At 44.7% G+C, this 24,921-nt stretch overlaps 12 protein-coding genes across 12 annotated transcripts; 8 read left to right on the forward strand and 4 right to left on the reverse strand.

The window, feature by feature from the left end:
- Positions 1–155: 155 nt before the first annotated feature.
- Positions 156–2,599, reverse strand: L199_008005 (uncharacterized protein; the record flags this gene model as incomplete). Its single annotated transcript, XM_064893691.1, has 5 exons — positions 156–980; positions 1,034–1,919; positions 1,990–2,167; positions 2,267–2,411; positions 2,522–2,599. 5 exons carry the CDS (start codon positions 2,597–2,599, stop codon positions 156–158), a joined length of 2,112 nt encoding a protein of 703 aa, XP_064749763.1.
- A 415-nt stretch (positions 2,600–3,014) lies between these two features.
- Positions 3,015–3,668, forward strand: L199_008006 (uncharacterized protein; the record flags this gene model as incomplete). Its single annotated transcript, XM_064893692.1, has 1 exon — positions 3,015–3,668. The coding sequence occupies one exon, from the start codon at positions 3,015–3,017 to the stop codon at positions 3,666–3,668; it is 654 nt and encodes a 217-aa protein (XP_064749764.1).
- Positions 3,669–3,928: 260 nt separating this feature from the next.
- Positions 3,929–4,923, reverse strand: L199_008007 (uncharacterized protein; the record flags this gene model as incomplete). The annotated part of the gene is made up of 5 exons (XM_064893693.1): positions 3,929–4,171; positions 4,300–4,372; positions 4,475–4,692; positions 4,779–4,859; positions 4,921–4,923. 5 exons carry the CDS (start codon positions 4,921–4,923, stop codon positions 3,929–3,931), a joined length of 618 nt encoding a protein of 205 aa, XP_064749765.1.
- A 258-nt stretch (positions 4,924–5,181) lies between these two features.
- Positions 5,182–6,255, forward strand: L199_008008 (uncharacterized protein; the record flags this gene model as incomplete). The annotated part of the gene is made up of 3 exons (XM_064893694.1): positions 5,182–5,882; positions 6,010–6,113; positions 6,200–6,255. 3 exons carry the CDS (start codon positions 5,182–5,184, stop codon positions 6,253–6,255), a joined length of 861 nt encoding a protein of 286 aa, XP_064749766.1.
- A 158-nt stretch (positions 6,256–6,413) lies between these two features.
- Positions 6,414–7,869, reverse strand: L199_008009 (uncharacterized protein; the record flags this gene model as incomplete). Its single annotated transcript, XM_064893695.1, has 4 exons — positions 6,414–6,527; positions 6,641–6,978; positions 7,155–7,232; positions 7,344–7,869. The coding sequence occupies 4 exons, from the start codon at positions 7,867–7,869 to the stop codon at positions 6,414–6,416; spliced, it is 1,056 nt and encodes a 351-aa protein (XP_064749767.1).
- Positions 7,870–8,945: 1,076 nt separating this feature from the next.
- On the forward strand, positions 8,946–9,865 carry L199_008010 (uncharacterized protein; the record flags this gene model as incomplete). Its single annotated transcript, XM_064893696.1, has 4 exons — positions 8,946–9,115; positions 9,178–9,293; positions 9,460–9,566; positions 9,725–9,865. 4 exons carry the CDS (start codon positions 8,946–8,948, stop codon positions 9,863–9,865), a joined length of 534 nt encoding a protein of 177 aa, XP_064749768.1.
- Positions 9,866–11,003: 1,138 nt separating this feature from the next.
- L199_008011 (uncharacterized protein) lies at positions 11,004–11,468 on the forward strand (the record flags this gene model as incomplete). Its single annotated transcript, XM_064893697.1, has 1 exon — positions 11,004–11,468. The coding sequence occupies one exon, from the start codon at positions 11,004–11,006 to the stop codon at positions 11,466–11,468; it is 465 nt and encodes a 154-aa protein (XP_064749769.1).
- A 1,172-nt stretch (positions 11,469–12,640) lies between these two features.
- Positions 12,641–13,796, forward strand: L199_008012 (uncharacterized protein; the record flags this gene model as incomplete). Its single annotated transcript, XM_064893698.1, has 4 exons — positions 12,641–12,680; positions 12,748–12,825; positions 12,889–13,089; positions 13,162–13,796. The coding sequence occupies 4 exons, from the start codon at positions 12,641–12,643 to the stop codon at positions 13,794–13,796; spliced, it is 954 nt and encodes a 317-aa protein (XP_064749770.1).
- Positions 13,797–14,731: 935 nt separating this feature from the next.
- On the forward strand, positions 14,732–15,980 carry L199_008013 (uncharacterized protein; the record flags this gene model as incomplete). Its single annotated transcript, XM_064893699.1, has 2 exons — positions 14,732–14,771; positions 14,851–15,980. 2 exons carry the CDS (start codon positions 14,732–14,734, stop codon positions 15,978–15,980), a joined length of 1,170 nt encoding a protein of 389 aa, XP_064749771.1.
- A 487-nt stretch (positions 15,981–16,467) lies between these two features.
- L199_008014 (uncharacterized protein) lies at positions 16,468–19,108 on the forward strand (the record flags this gene model as incomplete). The annotated part of the gene is made up of 13 exons (XM_064893700.1): positions 16,468–16,671; positions 16,779–17,216; positions 17,296–17,364; positions 17,419–17,594; positions 17,649–17,745; positions 17,801–17,857; positions 17,920–17,996; positions 18,055–18,310; positions 18,372–18,402; positions 18,459–18,576; positions 18,637–18,716; positions 18,784–18,878; positions 18,932–19,108. 13 exons carry the CDS (start codon positions 16,468–16,470, stop codon positions 19,106–19,108), a joined length of 1,875 nt encoding a protein of 624 aa, XP_064749772.1.
- Positions 19,109–19,545: 437 nt separating this feature from the next.
- L199_008015 (uncharacterized protein) lies at positions 19,546–22,226 on the forward strand (the record flags this gene model as incomplete). Its single annotated transcript, XM_064893701.1, has 12 exons — positions 19,546–19,669; positions 19,828–20,087; positions 20,263–20,335; positions 20,428–20,587; positions 20,748–20,842; positions 20,898–21,012; positions 21,070–21,164; positions 21,227–21,255; positions 21,315–21,376; positions 21,442–21,533; positions 21,628–21,766; positions 21,866–22,226. The coding sequence occupies 12 exons, from the start codon at positions 19,546–19,548 to the stop codon at positions 22,224–22,226; spliced, it is 1,605 nt and encodes a 534-aa protein (XP_064749773.1).
- A 453-nt stretch (positions 22,227–22,679) lies between these two features.
- On the reverse strand, positions 22,680–24,914 carry L199_008016 (uncharacterized protein; the record flags this gene model as incomplete). Its single annotated transcript, XM_064893702.1, has 6 exons — positions 22,680–22,729; positions 22,846–23,191; positions 23,321–23,500; positions 23,576–23,757; positions 23,886–24,190; positions 24,274–24,914. The coding sequence occupies 6 exons, from the start codon at positions 24,912–24,914 to the stop codon at positions 22,680–22,682; spliced, it is 1,704 nt and encodes a 567-aa protein (XP_064749774.1).
- Positions 24,915–24,921: the final 7 nt, after the last annotated feature.

A 24,921-nucleotide genomic window follows, 5' to 3' on the forward strand; every position in this document is an offset into this window, starting at 1 on the left:
GCTGATCATGAATATATATGCATGATATATATACGTATGGAGATACAAACATCACATCACCATCTGATCCTAATCCGACAACAGATTCATTCCTCTACCGCACAGGACCCCGTTCCTAGTTGGTATGCTGTTATTATTCTTGAAACAACATTCAATCACTCTTCACTCATCTCTTCATCTTCATCCCCACTTTCTCCCTCAGACTCAGCCTCAGCATCCAGCAAAGCTTTCCATTCAGCTTCCAAGTACTTTTCCACACCTTCATCCACCCTGACTTCCCTTTTGGTAATCTCAATGATATCGTACGCTTCTTTCCCTTTCCCTTTGATGCCTAACAGTACTTGAGCGTAGGCCAAGGCAGCCTGAGCTTTCTCATACGGTGTCTTGCAGACTCCCCTCCAAGCATTGTATATCTTCTTTAAATCATCAGGTTGAACGTTGTTGGCTTGCAATGAGGTGAAAACTAGGTTGAATGTATTAAATGTCGGTTGATACGGTTTGATATTGTTTAATATTCCATTCACATTCTCGCCAGACTTTAGAGTGTTGATAATGAAGTATCCGAGGACATCCCCATGCAACTCCGGTACATGTACACCCAATTTCATCGATTCTCTCAAAATCACTTTCCACCTATCGTCCATATGGCCGTCAGAATTCTGTAATTCGTTGTCTATCCATAATTTCCATATTGATATGACATCTTCTCTTTCTTCTTCGGATACACCAGACTTCGTAACGGCTCTAACAACCTCTTCACATGTCTTACAAAGTCCCTTCGTATCGGTAGAAAGTCGTACTTCAGCTGTAAGTCTGTGTAGTTGAATGGAAGGATTCGAAGGATATATAGTAGCGTATGATCGGGCAATAACCAAATCCGGCGAGGAAGAGAGTTGTGAGAGATGTGCGATAAGTAGTGATGAGGGAGGATGCAAAGATGGTTTGGTGAGAGAGGATAAGATTGAGAAGAGATATTCTCGCTACAAACAATCATCAGCTCAGCGACTCAATACCGGTATGACAGTGGACGTACCAATTCAAGGTTCTCATACAATTTGCCTATTTGTTCGATCAACCACAATCCCACTACTTCTATCCATTCCCTATGCTGCCCTTTCACCTTGATTGTTTTCCTGATTTCTTTACCGATTCTTCCTAGTTCCTCGACCAACTTCACTCCCTCTAGTACAGACTCGCCTTCTTTCACAGTTTCGTCTTCAGGGTTGTATTCCCTGTCATATAAACTTTTGATCAACAATAATAATCTCGCTTTAGCAGCCATCCTCGTGTCGTCTTCTTGTTCGCATATCCTCTGTAAATCCTCGTAAAGCACTTTAAGACATTTGATTCGTAACGGTGAAGGATAGCTCCTAAATAGCTGAATAAGATTTTCTCTAAATCCCATACCATCCAATTTCTCTTGTTCGGTAGAGGCAAATGTAGCAGGTATAGATTCAAGTGCAGACGATAAAGCTTGAATGACCAACTCTCCAGCTAAGATTGATTTTCTAGCTTCTTCACCTTCTAATCCGAACGCTCCTTCTCCGCCTCTCAGAGCATCCTGATCTATCTCAGTGTCTTCATCCTGTGAGGGGGTATTTTGATCTTGATCTTTGATACCTAACACTTTCCATCTCCTACGTAATGCTTCTACCCAACCTAGTTCAAGTTTCACATATTCCCTCCATAAATCCCTTGATTGAGGTAATAGTCTCAAACCGAGGAGTAAAGTAGTACGAGCAGGGTCTATCCCTTCTATGGCGAATCCCGGTGCATGAGTAGTGGATGATGAAGCGGATGGCAAGTCGAGTTTCGATGTGGATGGTATGGATTCTCGAGGGAACGGTGAGCCTGGATGAAGATGGTAGTATGTCTGTAGGAGATAGAGGGTTGAAGAGGTAGGATGATGTTGTAATGCACTGAAATACAAGGTCATGACATGTCAACATTGTTCTGTATGATCTGAAGACACTCGTTAGTACCACTAACCTGTTCAACCCTTTGCCTACGACCTTCCTCATTCCCTCTCTACTTGCAAACTCCACATAAGCTAACCATGTTGCCAGATCACCAGGGAATTTCGCTGTAGCTCTCTTGAGGATGTAAAGCGCTCTTCGAGGCAGTGAGAAAGAGGAAGCAGAAGGTGGCGGGGGGTTAAGATGGTAGTCTAAAAATCGTTCCCAGTCAAGTCGAGACATCAGCTCACATTTATCACACTAGAGTGACTATCCCTCCAGCTGAGTGCTAGGGCAAATTGACCACTCACTCAATTTCTTATATCGCACTTTTCTCAATCTCTCGAGGTTGATCTCGTACTCTGCATATTTGAAGAAATCCTCTTTACGTGTCACCCGTCGGACTAAAGACGTTTCGAAGGCGGTTCGTTTTTTGGTTATTTGGTTGATCTCGCTCTGTAATTGGGGTATAACACTCAGATATCAGCAGACTATCTTCAGTGATCTATCTATGACAGATCTTCAAGAGTTGAGAATGCTGATATTCATATTAACGCTATACTGACCTTGGTGAATAGCCCTTTCTCATACAAGTCTTTCAACTCGGGTAGAGTAGCTTCCAGTTGGAATTGTACTTTGTCCATTTTCAGGGATGTCTAGACTGGCGATGCTGTTTTGTGGATTGAAGCCTCGCCTTAGTGTGCGCTGGTCCGAATGAGTTCGCGTACGATTTATGGTAGCGAGACTTCAAACAGATTTTGCATCGACTTTGAAGATCAACAAGATGTTCATTGACGCTTGAGTATCTTACAATTTTCAACTTTTCTCGACCAACTTTTAGTATTACGTAATTGCTTCTCCAATCGAAAAACTAGTATGTTATATATAGTCTTCTAAAAGTCAGAGGTGCAAACCGGATCTCTATCAGTCACTTTCGGTAGTAGATATCTCTTGCATATCTCAAGAAAATAACAGCTCTTCACCCCCCACTGACCTGGAGATCTGCAACCCGAATACAGACCCCTACCGTCCATTCCTTGTTACATACCTTCGTCGAACATGAACCCCACCACATCCCTTCGTCAGGCTGCCCGTTCCATCCCCTCATCCTCCTACCCACCTACTAAATCTACAGGCCGCCAACTATCCTCCCAGACACTCCGATCTCTCATATCTCTCCATCACTCCTCAGCAGGATTCATGCACAACCCCCAGGTCGATTTACCCGTAGGCTTCGACAATACATTCCGATACACACGAGACGAACCAAAATACAAACGATACGGTGAATTTAGCTCTACTACTTCTTACAACGCCTCCTTAACTCCTCCAGGTGGGTTGGAAAGCTTGGTTGAGAAACCACGATCTGCCGAAGCTAGGGGGCTGGAGTTTAGAAAAGGAAGGAATAATTATCTCGATTTAGATACGGCCAAGAATGTTGGATTGACATTTAAGAAAGTTTATGACATCTGGTCAGATCGAGGTTCAGGATCGGATACACAACATTTGACGGAAAGGGAATTGAGAGTACAGGAAGCATTATATGGAACTTGGGAAAGAGGTAGTCAAGGTATGAATAGTAGGATTCAACCTTCTTTAGATGGGATATTGGAATTTGTTGAAGCTAAGGGCAAGACTGTGGGGGAGTATGCGGAGGAATGGAAAGTGAGGGATAAGGACGGTAGGGAGAAGAGCACGGAGGACGGTCAGTAGTCCAAGTTATCCGGATGATAAGGACATATGGATGCGGGAATGAGGTCAAGAAGTTTGGTAGAATGGTGGTGGTATGTAGGAAGAGTAGGAAAAGGTGTACAGAATGAAGATTAGTCCTCGCATAGATTATAAGTCAGATATCAACTCTTGTAACGATCAAATGCCCTATCAATTAGGCTTTTATGCATTTATGCTATATATCCCCTCTGATTACCTGCTTCTGTTAGTTTCTTCCACACCAGTTTCATAGTTCCACGCATCTACCTATTGCGTTGCACTTGAACCTGCTGTACCCTCTTATCACCCCTTTCCATCCTAGCCTTGAGCTTAGCTTGTCTCTTCGATTCGGGTTTGTCCTCTCCTCCTGCAGCAGCAGCATTACCTTGTGCTTGCTGTTGTTGTGCTTGAGCTTGAGGGTTTTTGGGACCGAATATTCCTGGGAGGAACATCGCCAGGATGGGTCGGATGGTTGAGAATAGCTTGTATGAGGCGAAAGCGGGGATCTGTGAGGTGAATAATCAGCATGTGTATCTGGGAATGATGCATATAAGATCCGAAGGGAGAATATATGAGTATGCAATGCATGGAATAGGAGTAAAGGTGTTGATGGAAGGTCATATGCTCAACTCACCAAAAGAGATAACCACCATACCCGATCGCCCAGTATCGCAGAACCAAGTGTACATATCCAAGTCATATAGATCCTATGTCATGCAGGTCACAATTAGCACCGTATCACATGTTGCCAGATGTCGTTGTTGAAGCAATCATAGAGGGAAAAGATGGGTTATTCAAACAACACTCACAAATCCCATCCCAGTTCGATCACACCCTTCCCACCCAGATCCTCACCCACCCTGACTGCAGCACCAGCACGAGAAGGGGTACCGATCGTCTTGAACCATCTCCAAGTGATTACTGATCCACCTACAAATACCAAATGGAGGAAGATCACGAATTTACGAGGGATGAATGATCGGGAAGTCAACAGGGATAGTAAGAATCGAAGAAGAACTGAGAGTGACTAGATCGCCATACGAACATCAGCTATATACATAATCACGTTGGACGGTACCAATTAGCTTAAAGTAGAAGGCAGGAGTGACTCACGTTAACTATCAATAGACCCAATTCAAGATTCTTCAGAGCTGTCTCGTTGGCCGAAGCTATTCGTTTGGAAGATGCGTTGGCCTGAATGATGATCATACATTGTTAGCTTGGTAGAGACTGGCGCAAGGCTTTGTGAGCTTACCATTGTGCCGAGTTCAGTGTGAGGATGCTTGCCTATGCACTACTCTGAATATGAGTGAACGAGCAAGATGAATGATGGCCAAGGTTACTAGTAGAGGAGTAGAAAGGGGTGGAGGCGGTCCGTGCGGCCAGTCAAGGAATTTCGAAGCATCCTCGCTAAACTCCATCTTACTCTTGCCATCATCTACTAATCATTGTCAATACTCCACCCAGAGACCCTTCTCCTCCTCCTCCTCCTCAGTCTTGCACAGCTTCTCGATCTATGCGTATCACCTCCCTCCTCCTCAAATCATCTTCCTCGTCTTCAAGATGGATAGCCCGTCAATCCCGCGACCCATATGTCAAATCTCGTTCTGGTTCGGGCAACTCCTCTTCTGTTTCTCAGAATCAACCAGCATATAGATCCAGATCATCATTCAAACTTTTATCTCTCGCTACCAAACATCCATCTCTCTTAGGTCCATCTACAGCTGGTGATAAAAAGGTGATCGTCGATTTGGGTGCAGCTCCAGGAGGATGGTCTCAGGTGGTATCGCATTTGACTAAAGGACGTGGTAAGGTATTTGCATTGGATATATTGGAGATAGAACCGATCCCTGGTGTGGAGGTCATAAAAGGAGATTTCTTAAGTGAGGAAGTAAGAGAGGAATTGAGGATACGAACAATTCGTTCAAAATCCACTCGTCAAAATCAGGATGAAGAGCAAGACAAGGACAAAGTAGATGAAGGAGACACGTTTACGACTACGCCTCAAGGAATGGTAGATTGCGTACTTAGCGATATGATGGCCCCTATGACCGGAAACAAGACGAGAGATATAAGTTTGAGTCTCCAACTCTGTGCGGCTGCTACGGTATTTGCTAGGGATGTACTGAAACAAGCACCGAAAGATGAGGAAGTGAGGAAGGAGAAGGAGAAGGGGAAGGGGAAGGGGAAGAAAGTTTGGCCAGGTGGAAATCTAGTGTGAGTGATTGAACAAATTCTGACAACAAGCCACTAATCTGGCTCCGAGGTATGTATGATGTATTGAACGAGATTGAGATTGGTATTTGACGTCACTAAGAAGCTGACATGTAGGTTTTTTCCTTAGCATTAAATTCTTTGCCCATCCCGATATGGACGAGTTCCGCTCTTTGGAATTGGACCCGTGGTTCGGCAAAGTAGTAGTGGAGAAACCAAAGGAATCGAGATCAGGTAAGTCCACTCTCACCTCGGAAGAGCTTTGTCTATTCTGCTGTTTCCATTTGATCTTGTTGCACTGACCGTCCATTTGATTACAGAGTCGAGTGAGGCATACTGGGTCTGTTTGGGATATAAAGGTGATCCTACATTATGATGATCACGCTCTAGCACACTCTCGGGCTAGTGGAACTTGATCATCCATCAACGGGAACGTCTAAGATAATGTCCATCATAACACACGTTATATGGACCTACATGAAACCCTAAAGAATGAATATGGATATGGATATTGAATCATGATATACCTGAATATCACCGCAATATCCTCAGACCAACCCAGCCAAGCAGTATCAACGATGCTAAACCCTCAAGCTTTGTATCTGGATCTGGGCTATACCGTGAAGAGGCAGAAGAAACCTTGAACATCTACAAGATATCAAATCAACTCTTCAGCACCGTCTAGTCTTTAACACCGCATGAATATTGTCTGTTGATCGGGAAGCAGGCTAGTGTCTATTCGTAACGGAATTTTCACTTACCTCACCAAATACCACTCCGTCTTTACCACTCCTGAATCTCGGATCACCATACTCCATTAACGTACCTGTAAGTTCCGGCAAAGACACTACAACCGTTCCCGATCCACTGTCACCGTATTGACTATCTAAACCAGTCGAGGTGGATGATGAATTTGGGTATGATGAAGAGTTTGGATCGATCGATCTCAAATGATAGAATGACATCGAAGATGATCCACCGCATTTGGAAGATCCCGATGGATCACCTGTACAGTTCATATTGCATGATGAGGAAGAGGAAGAGGAAGACATGGATGGGGTGGTCATGGTCGAGCCGCAGAAACACGCGTTACCGTTTTCTACGAGATAAAGGGTTATTATTATTGAATATCAGGTGAATGGAAATGAGAGTCGGACAGGGAGGGTAATTGGTAAATTGTGCACGGTGGATGAAGGATTGGAAGGGGTTATAAATCCAACATCGGATGAAAGAAGGATGCAACAATAAATTGAAAGACGCAAACATCAAACTCACGAAGTCCAGCATAATGATATTGGGAAGCTGCACAGGCTGTTATACACAATACCGGCGTAAGTTCGTCGGAAGTTGCGTCTATCACAAGAGATGAATCAGCACCTAGCCAATCTCTTATCCTATTATGGGACATCAGACATCACTTGTACTTGAAAAAATTTCGAAGCACTGCACAAATGTCACACTCACAAGTGGTATTCAACGCTGGCATTCCATTATTATTCGGTACACAACCGAAATATGTCCAATCATCCGGTATGTCACCTACATTCTCTGTTGAGTTGGTCGATGATGATGATGTTGTTGCTGATGAGGACGGTCTAGAGGTGGAAGAGGAGGATTGAGCACTAGCGATGGAGGAACTGCCAACTTGTGAAACTTGTGATGCCTGTTGTTGCTGCTGCGAGGTCTGTGCGTTGTTTTGTGCAATGGTGGAAGGTATCGCGCTAGAAGCAGCTTTGGACGTTTGAGTGACAGTCACTGCGTTAGGTGTTGACGCTGTGGTAGATGCTGTAACGACGGATACAGCGGTAGTAGTCACCTGTTGAACTACCGTAGCTGTCGCGGTGGTAGGACTAGGTGTGGATGTCGATGTTTGGACTACTTGGGCGGTGGTAGTCACTGTATCTGACTCAGAGTCTGGATCGGACCCAAGTCCAGACCATGGTGACCAGGAGGATCCTGACCATCCACTTAGACCGCCGAAGAATGCCATCTTGCTGCCTAATGATAATCAGAAGGAGAGGAAGAGGGAAGTCGGCTGGTACGAAAGGAGGGGGAGAAGTTTGTGGAATGAGCGAAAATCAGTTGAAGATGGTACTGATCAGGACCATGTGATGCGAGTCGAAGATGTAATCGCTGTTGGTCATATAAATGAGTGCCATCGATGAACTGATTTATCAGTAATGAATACGTTAAATCAGATAGATCTTTCGATATTCATCGTTCTGCTTTGTCTTGGGCTTGATCGGACGGTAAGCTCAAACCCTATTGCCAACGGGAAAGACCAAGCGTGAGAAGTGCTAAAAGGTTCGGAAGGATGCTGATGGTTTGGATCATAACATACTGTACTATGTCAGTATTGCGTATATACTACCATTACCTCGGTGAGGAGAGGAAGGAGGACTGAAGGAAGGAAGCGTTACTGTCTGTACTTTTTAGTGGGATTCCTTTGTCAAGGTACAAATTGTGTGGGCACCGACTGCTAGAGCAAACCTGATGTTAGCCTCCGCATCCGAGCTGTAATTCTTCATCGGCCCCTTGAATGACAAGCTAGTAGGGAGAAGAGAAACGGAGAAGGGGATGATTTGTGTCATGTGTGATTTATATATATATATACACAACTAAACACAAACATTGCTTCAGACTTCAGGAATGGTACGCTTCTTTGACCGAATAGTACCAGCCTGACGACCATCACCATCACCGTTGCAAAGGTACCTTCGAGCTTGTGATTCACATTCCGTTGGACAGATGAATATGGCGAAGGAAACAGCATAAATACTGGCGAGTTTAGATGCTTGTATCATCCGGTCTCTGCCTTCATCGCAGATATCTTATGGTCGACCTCTGCTGCGGATCGATCGGACATGTCGTGATCTCCATTACCATGGATCTGCCCTCTACGTCATATTGGATAATAGTCGTGATGACACCCAAAGCCTAATTCGATCGAGCTGTCTGGTGATTACTCTACATACATAACTACTGACAGCGTATCAGGTCTATCCCATTTGTACTTTATACTCTCATACAACAAGGACTTCTTCATAAAGTATCCAACAACCTACAATGGCAAGCTCAAACTCCAGATTACCAATCTTCATCGCATCTGCCATCGGTGCACTCGGTGCAGTCTACATCGTCTCACCCAAGAATGAGGTCTCGGGAATGACCAAACCTGCCGAAGCTCCAAAGGACGGTAGAGGTCAATCTGCTATAGATGGGAAGAACAGTGATTCGTGGGTGTGATTTCATCTGCGCAAGAACTTGGGTATATGTTGATGTAATCTCATCGCCGTAGATCCCCATCCGTCAACTCACCTCATCCTGCTCTCCGATATGGTGGTGCCGCACCGGGTGATCCAAAGTCCACCACTGTAGCTGGTCAACCTGAATCATCTAGGAAATCCCATTCAGGTGAGCGATACGATTTCTCATTCATCTCCACATTTACCCTCGAGATCTTCACAATTGCCCGTCCTCCCGCTTGTGAAAGCTTGCATACCTTCATCGTCGAGTTTCACTATACAGCCTTGGTTAGGTACTATAAGGCATAGTCTGCTGACTTCTATACCCGATACAGCCGAACACGATGTCAAGACTCGAGACGATCCTTCAGCAAGTGGCGGTGTAGGTCTAGCAGAGATGAGGGAGAGGAAGATGAAAGGTCAAGGATTACCTAGTCCTCAAGTGAGTGATGCTTTACTACGATCGTACCTCCCCCCTCTTGGACTCTTGGACCAAATCTTGCTCGTGCAGGAATTGAAAGGCTTTCAAGAGAGTGTCCTAATCACAGTTTACACTACGGTTGGGGACGATCGAATGACTAATTGACCTTGCATTCATAGGGAGGTGACACACCCGCTCAACCTGTCAAAGCACAAAAGGGCTACAACGAAGGACAAGGACCTCCTCACCCTGATGGACCGCATGAGAAAGACAAGCAATCTTCTAAAGGCGGTTGGTCATCTTGGTTTGGTGGAAAGTAATGTTTGTTTAAGGAGAGGAGAGGGATCTGATTATAACTTATGATTGATATGTGTGATGGGTAAGAAGTAACAAAGCATGAATAGTTGAACTACTACCGAAACATGTCGAGCGAAACCTACCTGCTTCTCTACCTAGCAGCTGGTCCATGCGCTGTCCACTGGAGTCGCATTCCATCGATGTTCTAGGTATGTTTGAGTGGCGGCAGATGACCACACTCAAACAGGTGTCACTCCATTGTTCCGAATGGGCAAAAACTCACTGATGTAGGTATCACACTTGCAACATAAGTAATATCCCTTATCTCTTCGGACGTGTCATACCATATGAAACCTGTCGGGACACACTCCCTCCATTGACCATCTCAGACGTCACGATCCATGGGGGATTCTCACCTCCAAACGTGTCCTCCTTCCCTTGTTCGGGTGATGAAAGGTAGCAATATGACTGATTCTGATGGAACATCCACTAGTCCTGCGTGGAGTGTACTTTAATCGTCTCGGGCTCTGAGCTCGTTCAATACTCTCTAACATACACACCCGTCGCCCAATCCTACGCCCCATTATCTTCTTCCACATATCAACGAATCTGTCAAACGAAAATGTCTACTACAGCCGCACAAGACATGTACATACTAAGTGTACTCCATGAGACCCTCTTCCCATCTCCATCTACGAAGCCAAAGTCCAATGTGGTCACCCAATCGCGGCGCCCTAGCATCAGTCCAGTGAGTATAATGTTGTTGACCCTTCGGAATATTGCATTGTATGAACACTGACGATCTACCGATCGAAGGGAACGATTCATTCGGTATTAAACAGTGCTACCGATACTATAAGAAGTGAAGTTAAGCAATGAGGATGTCAACATATTACCAGTAGGTCCATCAAAAATAGAAGTACTATGCCGTGTGGTCACTGATGGTGGTATCGTCTTCCTGACATTCAATCGCTATAGCCCCAAGATATGATCCTTCTCATCAAGTCATCAGATTAGGATTTTACAGAGGTCTCACATATCCTCATGCGCTTATACCCGCTCTTTCACAGACTTTGGGTATCACTTCAATTGATACGGATGGTAATGAGTATAATTTCGGTCATCCCAAAATCTCAACAGCTGATCCTGCCTCTAACACCCATGAGTTTGGATATTCATTTCATGCTGGGAGGAACTGGCCTCAAGTTTTTATCATTCCTTGTAGAGGGGGGCAGTATGGGTGGCGATCATCCTCCATATGACCATTTTCCTAAACAGAACAAGACGATGGCGAGGATTCACCATTATCGACAGGTGTTCAGAGACAGCGCGGAACCCAAGTGTATCGAATGTAAAGGATTGTTCAGGAACGAAGTGGCTTTATCCATATTCGATCAAACCATGAAGCAAACTTCCCAATTATTGAATGATCATCCTGAACTGTCGGAGGATTGTAAGCGGGAGATTATGAGGGATACTATTGAGAGGTTCGGTGAAAATTGGTCAAGGGAGATTGGATGGTTCGATAAACACGATGAGAATTTGGTATACAAAGATAAGTGGAACTTGGATTTGAAGAGGGAATTGGAATCTCAATTGAAATCCGATCTGTCATACATCTACTAACGGGACTGCAAATCGTGGATCCGATTAGGGACAAAAGCAAACTCAATGGATTTGCCAGCAGGGTACGAAGGTGAAGAGAAGGTTCAGCAGTGGACTGACATCATCACAACCATCATCGCATTAATTCATACCATCTGTATCCTCAATCCCCTCCTTTTTTGTTCGTATAGTAGCTTCATTGTGGAAAATGGTGTTTTATCTTTCATCAATTGTGCATGCATCACTTGTTGTGGTCATCTTATATTCGGCCGGTATATGAATATCTAAAAGGTCTATTGAGATCTGATTCCAAATGTATGCGTTGCTGGTAGAAGAGTTTGCAATTTCGTATCGAAATTTCCCGGGCAAAGTTTTGGCTGGGCAGACTACGATCTACGCTCTGTGATATCCTTTCTTTACCTACCTACCACGGCCACAACCAATATTTGTGCTAGTTTTCCTACCACATTAGGAGCCTCACGACGCAAACCAGACGATGCATATGCTGTGTGGGTCTGATAGTTTGCATTGTTCTTAAATAGCTCGGCTATACAGAAAGGGAAGGGTATTATACAGTATTTGGGCAAAGTGGGTAGTGAGTGACCTTGAAATTTGTACTTTATATCTGTGATGCAGCTTCTTACTTCACAAAATGCAAGGAGTGAGAGAGCTTTCTTAAGAATACGTCATTCATGTCAGAATCCTTTCACTGACCTTTGCGAAGGTCTTGGTCGTTAACACGTTCACCAAGGAACAGGATACAAGATGATCGTCATTCCGAGGAAGATTCAGTCTCGGGCTGGTTGGTCAAAGTCTAGACGATTCTTATATAAATCTGTAACACCTATCATGGTCCAGAGTCTAGATCACGTCTTGTATTGTCAAAGGATGGCGAGAAAGCTTGACCTCCTATCTGCCGTCTCGTCTATCATCTTTTGGGCTATGGATTCCTTCTCTTGGTGAAAGGACGGTCACAGGGCTTCTTCTGTACAGAGAGGATAATGCAAATCGCCCAAAATGTGCACTTGTCTAATACACTAATCGCTAAGGAAAGCATATAAGCCCTCTCATCTGATCACTCGATATACTATCCAGCTAAGCCCAATTCTATTTGCCACTCGGAAGCTCGATTTTGAGATCACCAATACAATCCTGCTGTCCTCCCAATCAATACATCGGGATATCACAAGACCATGAAGAAATTCAAGAGATTCTTAAAAAGCAAGGATAATGGTGAGTATGGGACCATACGAAGGGCGAAGAGGCTGTTGGTGATCGCACCGATTGTCATCTTTCTTAGGTTCGAGCTCTCGATCGAGAACTGTAGGTAGCTCGATAGCCAGCAGCTCTAGGCAGTCTACATTTTCCCAGTCCGGTTGTGAGTTCTCCCCTGATTGAACATAATGTGAAACGACGTGCTGAGGACAACGTCAACGTTCAGCAATCAGCGGACCGCCACCTTCGTACTCGTCTCTTGGATCTAGGCCCCCCACGCTATCCCAAGAACAAATGAAAGATCTGTATCCCTATCCCATCTTCGCAGCAGATCATCACACTGAGGCTATCGACGTTCGAATCATCGATTTGATGGCACCACCAAAAAGCGGACACTGGCATCATGCTGGAGACTCGACCCACCCAAGTGCAGACACCGTTGTTGAGGGAATCATCAACGTCATACGTTACGGGGGTGTCCACTGAGATATCTCGGTAGATACCGATACTGTAAACAACTCTGGAGTACCTCCTTTCAATTTCTATGAGCTCAAAGGAAGTATGAGAGAATATGCAGAATCTCACATGCAAGTCGCTAAAGACTTGATGCCTCGATTTAGAACAGAAGCCGTGAAGATGTGGCGATCAGATCCATCGCATGTCACCCCTTCATCCACCAAAGATGAAAGTACGATCAAGTGGAAAGAGATGCTTGACACCTACGCTAACGCATGTAAACAAATTTGCGATACTAATCCTAACGTCACTTGGCGAAAGCAAAAAGCCTTGGGTCATTGGTTGGCGTTCGCGGTCGACGAGAAACCGCTTGACATGGTCTCTAACACTGATGTCGAATCAGGCACTGCCACTGCTACCCCGCAAAAGTTTGATATCGAATCTGCAACTGCTCTCAATCACCTTTTACGGGATATGGACAGTCCCGAAGATCTAAACTCATTCTTGCAAGATCCTTCCTCACGTTTAGAGGACAGCCTGATTAGAGAATGGACGGGTTTGAGGGGGAGATATCCAAATATCGTAGATTCGAAAGACCCAGACGCCAGGAAGACATTGTCTTCGTTTGAGGAAAGAAAAATATTGCTACACAAGCTTCTTTCAGAAGATGAATCATGAACAATGAAACCACTCAACGCTTGAGAAGTGGTCAGTTGGGCTCTGGCATTGCTCAGTAAGTTAATCGAGGCGGATTTTGGTGTTTCGTTTCATCTTGATATCAGTATTATCAGACGGTCCGAAGCACCGTATATTTATGCTCGAATGCATCGCCGTAAGTATATTACAGTGTTTGTGTCTGTGTGTCCTTTGAGCCCAACTCGGCGCCCTTGCCCATTCCTCCCTGGACTTCAGATCCAGACTTCCACCAAGAACGATAAATCCAGTTCTTACATTACATGAAACCGGTCCGAAAAGAAATAACTTCCTTCCTTCATCTCTCACCTCGCCTGATGGTTATACCAGCACCGCTGTTGGCCTCATCACATCGGTCCGAATGACCTCATTGCTCGAGATTGTAAAGTATGAATCATCGTAGATGTTGCCTGCTGAAAAGGTGTATAAGAGGGGCTCACTTCTCTCGCAACTGTGTGTGATGAGATACTATCGAACTAACCAATCGCAATCCAAGCTATTCCGAAACACCCTAATATGAAAGGCTGTCGTACTGTATCACTAGACTGAAAGACTTTCTAAGTCAAAGCAAAGGCAGCGAAGCCGGAAGCGAGCACATCTCTCTACAGCAGACAAAGAAGGACGACCATTGATATATATGTGGAGGTCCTTGGCAAGCACAAAAGAAAGATGTTTGCAGAGACTGATTTCTCGCGTTTCACTTCTGACTACCTTTGTTTATCGGTATTTTGCGCTACCCCCAACTTCCCTGCACAAGTTGCCTGTCTGCAATGAGTATAATACATAGCTGAGGGAATCACCAGGCACTCCTTCTTACAAGGTTACCTACTTCTGTATACGCTCTGCTCAAAGCTAAACTCAATACTTAGGTTAGTCCGGAGTAACGAGAGCACATATCCAGAACGATATATCAAGCAAAAATGCCTTTCAAAAGATTGTTCGGCGGTAGAAGAAGAGAGAGTAATGAAGGCGAGCTCATTTTGCCACCCCCACTTCTCCCATCCAATTCTCGGACTGGATTGACTGACAATTCTGACAGCCAGCAGCTCGAGGGAGTATGATGACGAGATTAGTGACCAATGGCCATCCATTCAACGTATTATGAACACTTATCCATCAGCCTCACGAAACTCTGACCATCAGAGCCCCGCACCAGGTCCGGCCCCTGGCTCATGGCAGAGTGAAGTCCAAAGTCAACCATGGAATCAAGGGATGCAATTTACAATGTACAGTCCTCATACGCGACAACAACCTCAAAAGGACCAAGCTCACGATGCGGATATTTACCATCCTGGAGGTTCATTCGGCGTGAGAGGTGTACCACCCACAACGTATGAAGCTCAGTCTTACGATGGCTCTTTAGTTCAAGGCGGTACCGGTTATTCGGCAGATGCACCAGCTTATTCTCAAAGTACGGTGGGTCCTGCTACAGGGTATGATGCTCTTACACAAGCGATGCTGGACCAAGCCAATGCGAACTTGCATAGAGGCTCGTATACATCTGGGAATGTCCCGTCCGAGCCTATGGAGGAGGTCCCTTGGCAAGAGGTCCAAAATACGTTTCGGGAGTATTTAAAAGCCCGTGATGTGGTCTTACGAGAGATCAGACCCTCTTGGTTTCAGAAGATCATACCGTCGTTGGAGGAAGAAGGAATTAATTATAAGACTTTCGAACACAATCCTGATCGCGTTGATGATGAGATTGACCAATCCATATTTGGTCCTTATTACAGGGATACATGTGATCGAGATAGCCGTGTGACGATCCACAGAGCCAACTCGAACTTGGCTTGGGCCTCACTCCAATTCGGCTGTTTGAAGCCTAACTTGGATGTTGAGGTCATGAAAGGCGTACTAGCCTTTTCAGAGAAGATCACTCCACATGATATTCGGGACAAAAGCTGGAGGTGGACGAGAGCGGCTGCCTTGAATGATGCAGAAAGGTCAGCCCGCGACGAATATATTGAAGCTCGAACACGGCAGCCGGACAGAAGAGAGCGAGATAGGCTCAGGGCTGAATATCGAGAACTAGGAGAAAGTAGACAAGATAAACTGAGAGTACCTTATGCTGCTCAGGATGGTCTTATTAGAAGATTCAGGGAGGCTAATGGATGGTGGAACGAGGACGATGACGTGGTAGATCCTGTCCCTCGAGAGAGTTTCCATTAGATGGAAGCTCCTTCAAGAGCTGTCATTGGCGCATCCGTTCATTGAGAGATTCCCTGACTCAACGCCACTCCCATAATTGACTGACTGAACAGACCCAAGTGGGAGATGCATCGTATGTTCGAATGATGATTGTTTACATATCCAGAGTCAGCTATATCCTGATCCGCTTTTTGCCACCCGTCCGCTGAATGGTGGCCTGGAGCCCCATGCGCCAATCGCCAGATTGTGAGTCCGATTAATAGCAACACAGATCATAGCCGAACGAGTCGATATAGACGTCGGTTCATACAATCAATCTCATTCTCATTGCATTGCATCGCATTGCATAGATAACACACAGAACGTTGTTGACTCGACTCGGGTCCTACATAAGATCATCACCGCTCACACGACAAAAGGACGTGATATCACGGTCACACGTCCATCCGTTCTTCTCTCATTCGTCTTGTTGCCACCCACTTTCCATCGAATCTGACTCATAGGCATCATGACCACCTTAAAATCGTTCCAAGCTGAGATCGAAGCAATCTCACATGAAAAGCATATCCAATCTATCAAAGAAGCTCGAGAGGCGCACGCTGCAGCTGAGCTGGCAAGACATCACGGCAAATTACCTTCGACGAAGCACCAGCCTGTCATTGAGGTGAAGGTGGAGGATGAGAAGGATGAAGTAGCTGAAATATCATTAGAGGTGAGTCATACGAGTCATAGTGCTATATCATGTGTACTTTATCTGCTGTCTTTTGATAAGAATGCAAGTCCGACGTGTAAAGCTGATCCCCTCCTTTCTTATTCTAGGAATTGATAATCTCCGATGACAACAATATCGATGACCTCCAATCCCGCTTGGCCTCAAAACTATTAAAGGGCCATGGAGAACAACTGATATCACTAGGAGCTCACCCCTCACCTCAACATACCTATACTTTGAATCCTTTATCCGCCGATGACTCAAAGTCAATACCCATAGTGGGCATAGCTTTGTCCTCGACCCAATTAGACAAATCGATCGAGAAACTCAGAACAGTGTGTCAGGCTTTGAAAGCCGAGCTTAATGAGCTATACAGGATAAATCAGGACCAGAGCAGTCATGGATGTTGGCTTGTGCGCTTAACTCCTAGAGGAGTCGAGGAGATCATGGAAGTTAGAGTTGCCGTTGTGGGTAATGTAGATGCTGGGAAGAGTACTACTTTGGGAGTGTTGACTAGAGGTGGTTTGGATGATGGACGAGGCAAAGTGAGTGATGTAATCAGCTATATTATTCCATGTAATATCAAGAGACGCTGTCAGCTGATATGTATCCGTACTTTGACAGGCACGAGTTGCACTCTTCAGACACCCCCATGAGATTGAGACTGGACGTACATCCTCAGTAGGAGGCGAGGTCAGTCCACTGGCACACTCTTAACGTGCATCTCGACTGAAGCTTGTGATATAGATATTGGGCTTCTCACCTACCGGTCAACCTGTCATACCCACTACGCACGTTACCGACAATGCAGATGGTCATAATCATGCTTTAGCAGCTGCCAAAAGAGAGAAATTGGGCTGGGAAGAGATTTGCAAAAGGGCTGCTAAGGTAGTGAGCTTCATTGATCTAGCAGGACACGAGAGGTAAGCTGTTGCTCTTGGAGACCCTTCCGCCATAGCTTATAGCCGGACTTTTAGGTACTTCAAAACTACCTTGTACGGATTGAGTGGATGTGCACCGGATTATGTCATGTTGATGGTTGGTGGAAATGCTGGTCTGATAGGAATGTCCAAGGTGAGCTATCACTAGCGTCTTGTTCTGAGGTCTGTAGCTAACCCCGTCATTTCAGGAGCACCTAGGTGTAGCTTTGGCTTTGAATGTACCCATAGCAGTATGCGTTACCAAGGTAATTTCAGCTTTCCCTACCTCATGGATACGTCATAAGCTGATGATAAATCTTTATCGCAGATCGATATGACCCCGCCGAAGATTCTCGAGCAAACTGTCAATATGCTTACCAAAGTATTGAAGAGTCCCGGGTGCAGGTGAGCTTTCCTGAGCTCCTCTACATTATCTCGTCGAGCTGACCTATACCCTGGACAGGCGAATACCGGTATTTGTGAATACCGCTCAAGAAGCAGTCGATTGTGCAAGATACCTCGGTCAGCCGCTAGGCTCAGGAGGAAGATTATGTCCCATCTTTATGGTATCAAATGTGACGGGGCATAATCTGCCGATGCTCAGGAGCTTCTTGAATTGCCTGCCGTCTTCTCAGTCCGATGACAAGTACGTGGTGGATGCGCCGTTCGAATTCCAGATAAGCGATGTCTTCTCTGTACCGTTCGTCGGTACTGTAATGGTTAGTCCGCCCTTCTCCTCATAACATCTTGAGTTCCATGCTTACAAGCCGGAATATACAGAGCGGCGTGATCACGTCTGGTACGGTGCATGGTAAGCTGTTTTTCACTTCTCGGCTCTTTCGATCTCTGACCTCTGACTTATTCTAGCCAATGATGCCGTACTGCTCGGGCCAGACTCTGTTGGCCAGTTCATGCCCACTGCTGTTAAGACGATACAGCGTAAACGGGCCTCAGTGAATAGCGGTGAAGCTGGTCAGAGTGTTTCGTGAGTTGACTGCGTGGCTAAATCCTTGCAAGAGACTCAAATCATCTGTTTCCGGTTCAGGTTCGCGCTCAAAAGGATAAGGAGGACACAGGTCAGGAAGGGTATGGTATTGATAGGAAAGACCGATAATCCTCCGAAGGGTGAGTATAGATTGCATTCAACATGTCAAATCCCTTCATTTGCTGATGACTCTGCATATATATTTAGCCGTCAAACGATTCGAAGGGATGGTCATGGTACTACACCACGCATCGACCATACAGCCGAAATACCAAGCAATGATGCACTGCGGTGCTATAAGGGTAAGCTCAATCGTCTACAACCGTATCTAGTCGTTGCTGACATTGCTCCGTAGCAAACCGTCAGAATCGTCTCATTGGACCACCCGTCGGGATTGATAAGGACGGGTGATCGTGCCAAGTGTGTATTCGAATTCATAAGTCACACTGAGTTCTTGAAAGAGGGCCAGTTGATCCTGTTGAGGGAGGCGAAAACGAAAGTTTTGGGCGTGGTCACAAAGGTATTACCATGAGGAAAGGATCGGGTCTCATTGTCATGTAGGCGAGGCCTTTTTTGTAGCTTGCCCGTGTAGCATTGTTTCAGCTGTACGTGTGTGTCTGTCAGTTAGCATTACATGCATGAATCATGAGTTGTATCGTTGTGTCCTACGCAAGCATCCCTTACAGTGGGGAAAGAGTGGTTGTGGTTGTGGTAGTGTGTGATGGCGATCATTGCGTCATACCACCCACGCATCAAATGGAAACATGGAAACATGACGATAACAACACGTTCAACACTGTGATCAACATCATAAATATCATCATTGATCATACCAACCTCAGTATCGTCACCCCTCTGCAGTCTCAATATATACCCTAGCTCATCACTAGCAGCAGATACATACGCTCACATTCTCTACACGAAGGGAACATAGCAAAACATCCCACTCCAAGCGGTTTTCAACACAACATGTCATCTTCTAATCCACCTCGTCGCGACCCTCTACCTAGGAGTTCGTCATTCACCAACATCATGACGTTACCTTCGCTGGACAGGTACTCTGAAGATTGGGCAGGGGCATTGACATTGCTGGGTGAGTCCGTAACTTCCACTCACTTCATACCAGAATCCAACCCCATTGGCATCATTGTATTTTCCCACACGTACCCACCCATCTTTCCACATGATTATATCCATCCCCCCATCTACTCTGTCGTATACAGACATACTGATCATGTCTTTTCACTTCAGATGTGATCGAAACATTCTTTGACTCCCGACTGGACCTGTTCAACAGACGCATCAAAGCGCAATCATCAAAACTCAAATCACGAGCTGTCGAATTACTTCCCAAAGGCTTGAGAACACCAGGTGGAGGAGGAAGTACGATCTTATATGTGGATGAGGAAGAAGATGATGAAAGAGAAGAAGGGAAAGATCGAGAGAGGGATAGTGTAGGTGAGAAATATAGGAGGGAGGTGGAAAGGGAGGTAGAGAGGATAAAAGTCAAGGTGAGTGAATTGTGTGCAGTGGGTACAGTGGGGGATGAATGCGGTCAAGTAAGACCTTCATGGATTCTTGGAGGAAGTGCAGGGGATCAAGAGAGAAGCTGGGCTTGCCTGGATATTCTAAATGATAGAATTAGAAGGGAAGTATAGAGCTGATGCAGTGGATTCACCTGATTAGTTGGCAGCAAAAGTCACACACTTGTCAAGCTCTTGGAGGTCCGCTCAAGTAGTCAGAACGAAAGATAAGATATGTAAGTGATAGCGTCTGTACCTGTCCACTTCAATCCAGCTAGCTATATCCACCATACTAAACTCATCTCATGCTCAATCTTACCACCTTTAGCCTTCTTATTCGGCGTGATGAGTTTAGCATTCACTTGTCTATTATACGGAATGAGACCCGATTATATGCCTTTGGCCTATACTGTCCAGAGCGCTTTATACCTACCATTGAGATTTTACACATATAAGAGGAAAGCATGGCATTACTTCCTATTTGGTAAGTCTTGTGCATCTACCCGTTGTACGATGGGGATAATTTGCTAATTTTATTGGACTTATTGGCCGCATAGAGTAAGTTGACATTCATCCTCTCTTACAACATGTTGGCAATTGATTCGAGAGGAGATGAGTTTTGGTTGACGCTGATCGTTCTTTGATTAGTCTATGTTACTTTGTCAACGTCCTTGATCTTCTTTGGATCTGGGTATTCCCCTCCTCGACAACCTTGTTCATCTGTTGTTACCTCTTGACATTAGGTAAGCTGCTTGCTTATTGCGCTCGTCAGCTTACTAAAGTACTGTTCCGACGCAGGCCCAATCGCAAGCGCTATCATAACATGGCGAAATTCCCTCGTATTCCATTCGCTGGACAAGATCATATCTATATTCATCCATATCTACCCTCCTATCGTCCTGAGCGTTATTAGGTGAGTTACCTCTCCAGTGTGTATATCAGAGTGTAGCTCATGACAGCATATGTTTAGACACAATTATCTAAATGCCGAGGAGAGGTATCCAGGGTTGAAAGATGTAGATAATTATAAATGGTACACTATGATTTTACTTAGTGGGGTACCATGTAAGTCGACTCATGTGATCTTACATGAGATCGGATCATTGATCTGGTATGATTCCAATTAGATATACTCTGGCAAGCGACATATTACAAAGTAAGTTTTGATTATACGATAGACTACAGAATCGAGTTTGATTTCTGGTGAAATTATAGTTCATCTCGTTAGATAGGAAAAGTAAGATTGAATCAGGACAAAGACAAAACTCATTCCAATAGTAAGCATATGGGTGCTATGATCGTCGTAAAGAACGTAAAAGCTGATGACAACCTGTGATACTAGCTTGTTGAACGATAAACGCGGTCCCATCGGAAAAGCACTGAGGGGTATAAGACCCGAACATAGGGAACTATGGTTTATTTTCTGTCAACTGAGTGAGTATCGTCCTTCACTGAATAGTCCTCTTATCTCTTTTGCGTTTGGGATTATGCTAATGCTATGTGTGCACATGTTACTTGTATTATGCAGTCTACAGTATCATCTTCATGATTCCACCTGCTACCTTGTTCATCCACAGCTCAAGAGCAAGTTCGGCTTTCTTGATTATCATCTTCGCTGTGTCAGCATGGAACGGAGCGAGTTTCTATGTCGAGGTATTTGGACGAAAGTAAGTTAATTTTTCAAGCCCCATTATACTGTATTTGAGTGTGTCCATCACCCTGATTGTGGATGAGTCATGCTAACGGTGTGTTGTATTGGATTACAGGTTCGAGAGGGAATTAGAGAAACTACGAAAAGAGATGGAACTGGCTTCCGCAACAGGAACCAGTACATCTTCAATCGCGTCGAATTCTACTCCACACTCACCATCGACTTTCACAGAAGGCGAGCTTGAACCCGATTCTGGAGAGGGACAGAGACACTCGAATTCTTCCAGTGGAAGTTCGACAGAAAGTGTATATGAATCTGATCAAGGTAAACCAGCCAAAGGCTTGGATGATAGTCCGTTAATCCTTCCTTCCACAGCTACGCAGCAGGCAAGGGAGATGGAAGTATCGGAATATACACTCGATAAGGCCGTGGAGGAGGTGAATAGAGGTGAGCAAGAAGGCAAGAAAGATATATAGTACGGTGAATATCTTTTATTCATGTAAAAATGATAATTTCAATTGATCCATGGTTTTAATTTGGTAATTGATGTTACGATCTGATCATTATGTATGTATGATATGTTACATCGTTGCGAGTTGTAAAACATGTCTTGCATAAAGCACAGCTTTACACATTAATGCACTCTACGTTGAATCATTTAATGGACAGTTTTCGATGACAAGATGTATATGAACAGATGAACAGAAGGCAGAACCCGAAAAAGCGAATGCACAGCAGTGACACGCCAGAATTAATGATTAATATCTCACACAGTTTAAAGAGATAAATTCGTGATTGTTGAATGGGTATGGATGTTTGCGGGTTTAACACATATATATCGAGGTGAAAATAGCGATCCATGAATGATGATGTGAATATGTTTGCCATGTCGATAGACCGATGTTGACCTGGTCAGTCTCCACCTTCGATCAGACCTTGTGGATCTCTTTTAACAGTGTCTCTTTCTCTTCCAATTGCACTATAACACGTAGGCACGATCAGCAATTGGCATTTTTCGAGCTTACAACACCGTGAAGACAGATGAGACCTTCCGAGCAAATAGTCAATTTCATCTCAAAGGAATTTCATACTCACATCTCATCCCAGTCTTAGCCAACAACCTCTCAGTCCTGTAATTCTCATACAACGTCTCTCTGGTAGTGCTTCTAAGAATCTTCGAATTATCTCCCAAGATATTTTCTTTCAACTGTATAAAATCCGAATGAAGCGGATCAAACAATTTCGCTTCTCCCCATTTATATTTCCTAGATGGGTCTTCTTCGATAATGGAAGTCGTGGTAGTATGATCGGGCAGGAATAGAGAATAGGGTACTTCAGACCCAGGTGGGTGGTGCTCAGGTGGTGACTCGAATGAGTCGGGTGTAGGTGGTCGTTGATCTTGGCTCAGAGAAGGTCTGTGGGATTCAGAGAAATCGAGACTCTAAGTCGTATGGAGATCAGCTCCAGACACTGAAGATATGCAAAAGAAACGGTTCGTCTTTCCCGCTTCCATCGTCTCTGCAAGGATTGGAGCAACACGGAAATATGAAAAAGAACAACAATAACTTACCTTCCTAGAGCCTTCATCGAGCTCATTCAATATCCCAAACCCTTTACCTGGGATATCATTCTTCTTATTGCCCAGATCCCTTTTCATAGCGCCTTTTACCACGTTCAACTCCGATACAGTCAGACAATCAGAGTGAGTAAAGATAGGTAAGACATTAGCCCTTCTCGATAATTTACGGATCTGCAACAAACGTCAGAGAATCCATTGTCAGCTCAAAAAGATGTGTTCACATTTATGTATCTAAAGGTAGCTCACTATCTCGACTTCGACTTCTGATACCTTTGGATGAGTGGACGAGACCCCATCATCATGCACTGACGTTGGATGAGAGGAAGGTTGATCGTCATCAAACAAACCTAGACAAGACCAGTCTACTGGGTCTGCATCTCGAGGTGATTGAGGATGAAGGATGGTTCCGGCGTCGATCAGGTAAATTACTATTCGAAGGATGGGATGTCAGATCACCGATCAGCTGTCGAAGCGTACAAGAACAACCCATAGCAGAGTAGCCCACGAATCCTATTGGCGAGTTGTGGCCTCTTAGTCGGGTCTGACCATGACTTACCAAGATGTATCAGCCCTTCTTCCCCACCTGTCATCCTTCGAATCTTCTTTTCCTCCTGACACATGACCTCGAACCTATCTTCCAACAACCTTATCAATCCACTAACACCCCTCTCACGGGATTTGTGGGACAGCTCATCATTCAATCTAAGGTCTAATCCTGGAGTATCGATAATTCGCACTAAAAGCCTTTCCGAGATGGTCGATATGGCCGTATAGGCGTTAAGACATTTGGTGGGATTGAGAGGGATAAATGGAGTTGGAAGTTCCGGGGTGGAAAGTGATGAAAGAAGTAGGTTTGCGAAGCTACAATCCAATTTACATAAGTACAAATGTCACTCCTCATGTAATTGGGGATGTACAGTAAGTCGAAAGACAAAGTGACTCACCTAGTCTTGCCTACACCTTGTCCACCTACTACCACTACATTTAATTTGCCTACTGTCCCCTTCTTCCTACCTTTTCTTCTGCTGATCACTCTATGTAAACTATCTCTCTGACCATCTTGCGAAATCGAAGGTGAGGACAAATTTGAATTCGAGTTTGGTCGATGACTGTTGCTCGTGTTGTTGTTAGTCCAAGATGTTGGAGGTAAATTCATAGGTTGTGAAAATGGATGATCGCTTGACCAACCAATCCTACTCTTCCTAAAATCATTCTTATCAACCGTATCTCCATATCCATATCCATTCCGATCAAAATTGATATCCACTATACTATATATATCTTGTTGAGGTTGAGGGGAATGTACCGATTTGGGTGTAAAAGGTCTATGAAATTGAGTATCTCCAGAAACCAAACTTGGTTTCTTACCTCTACCTCTAAATGACATTTCTTTATCTTTATTTTGGGTTTGAGATTGAGATTGTTTAGTCGAAAATCTAAAAGGAGGAACTTCTTCCCATGATGATACGTCTAATAAAGGTGTAGTAAGATCGGGTAGAGATAAAGAAGGCCTGACTACCTTGGTGGGGTCTGTAGGTGAGACCGATTGAGGTCTAGCTCTCTTGCGAAGGAAGGAAGGGGCCATGGTGGGA

Source organism: Kwoniella botswanensis, chromosome 3 (assembly GCF_036426115.1).
Source record: "Kwoniella botswanensis chromosome 3, complete sequence".
NCBI lineage: Eukaryota > Fungi > Basidiomycota > Tremellomycetes > Tremellales > Cryptococcaceae > Kwoniella > Kwoniella botswanensis.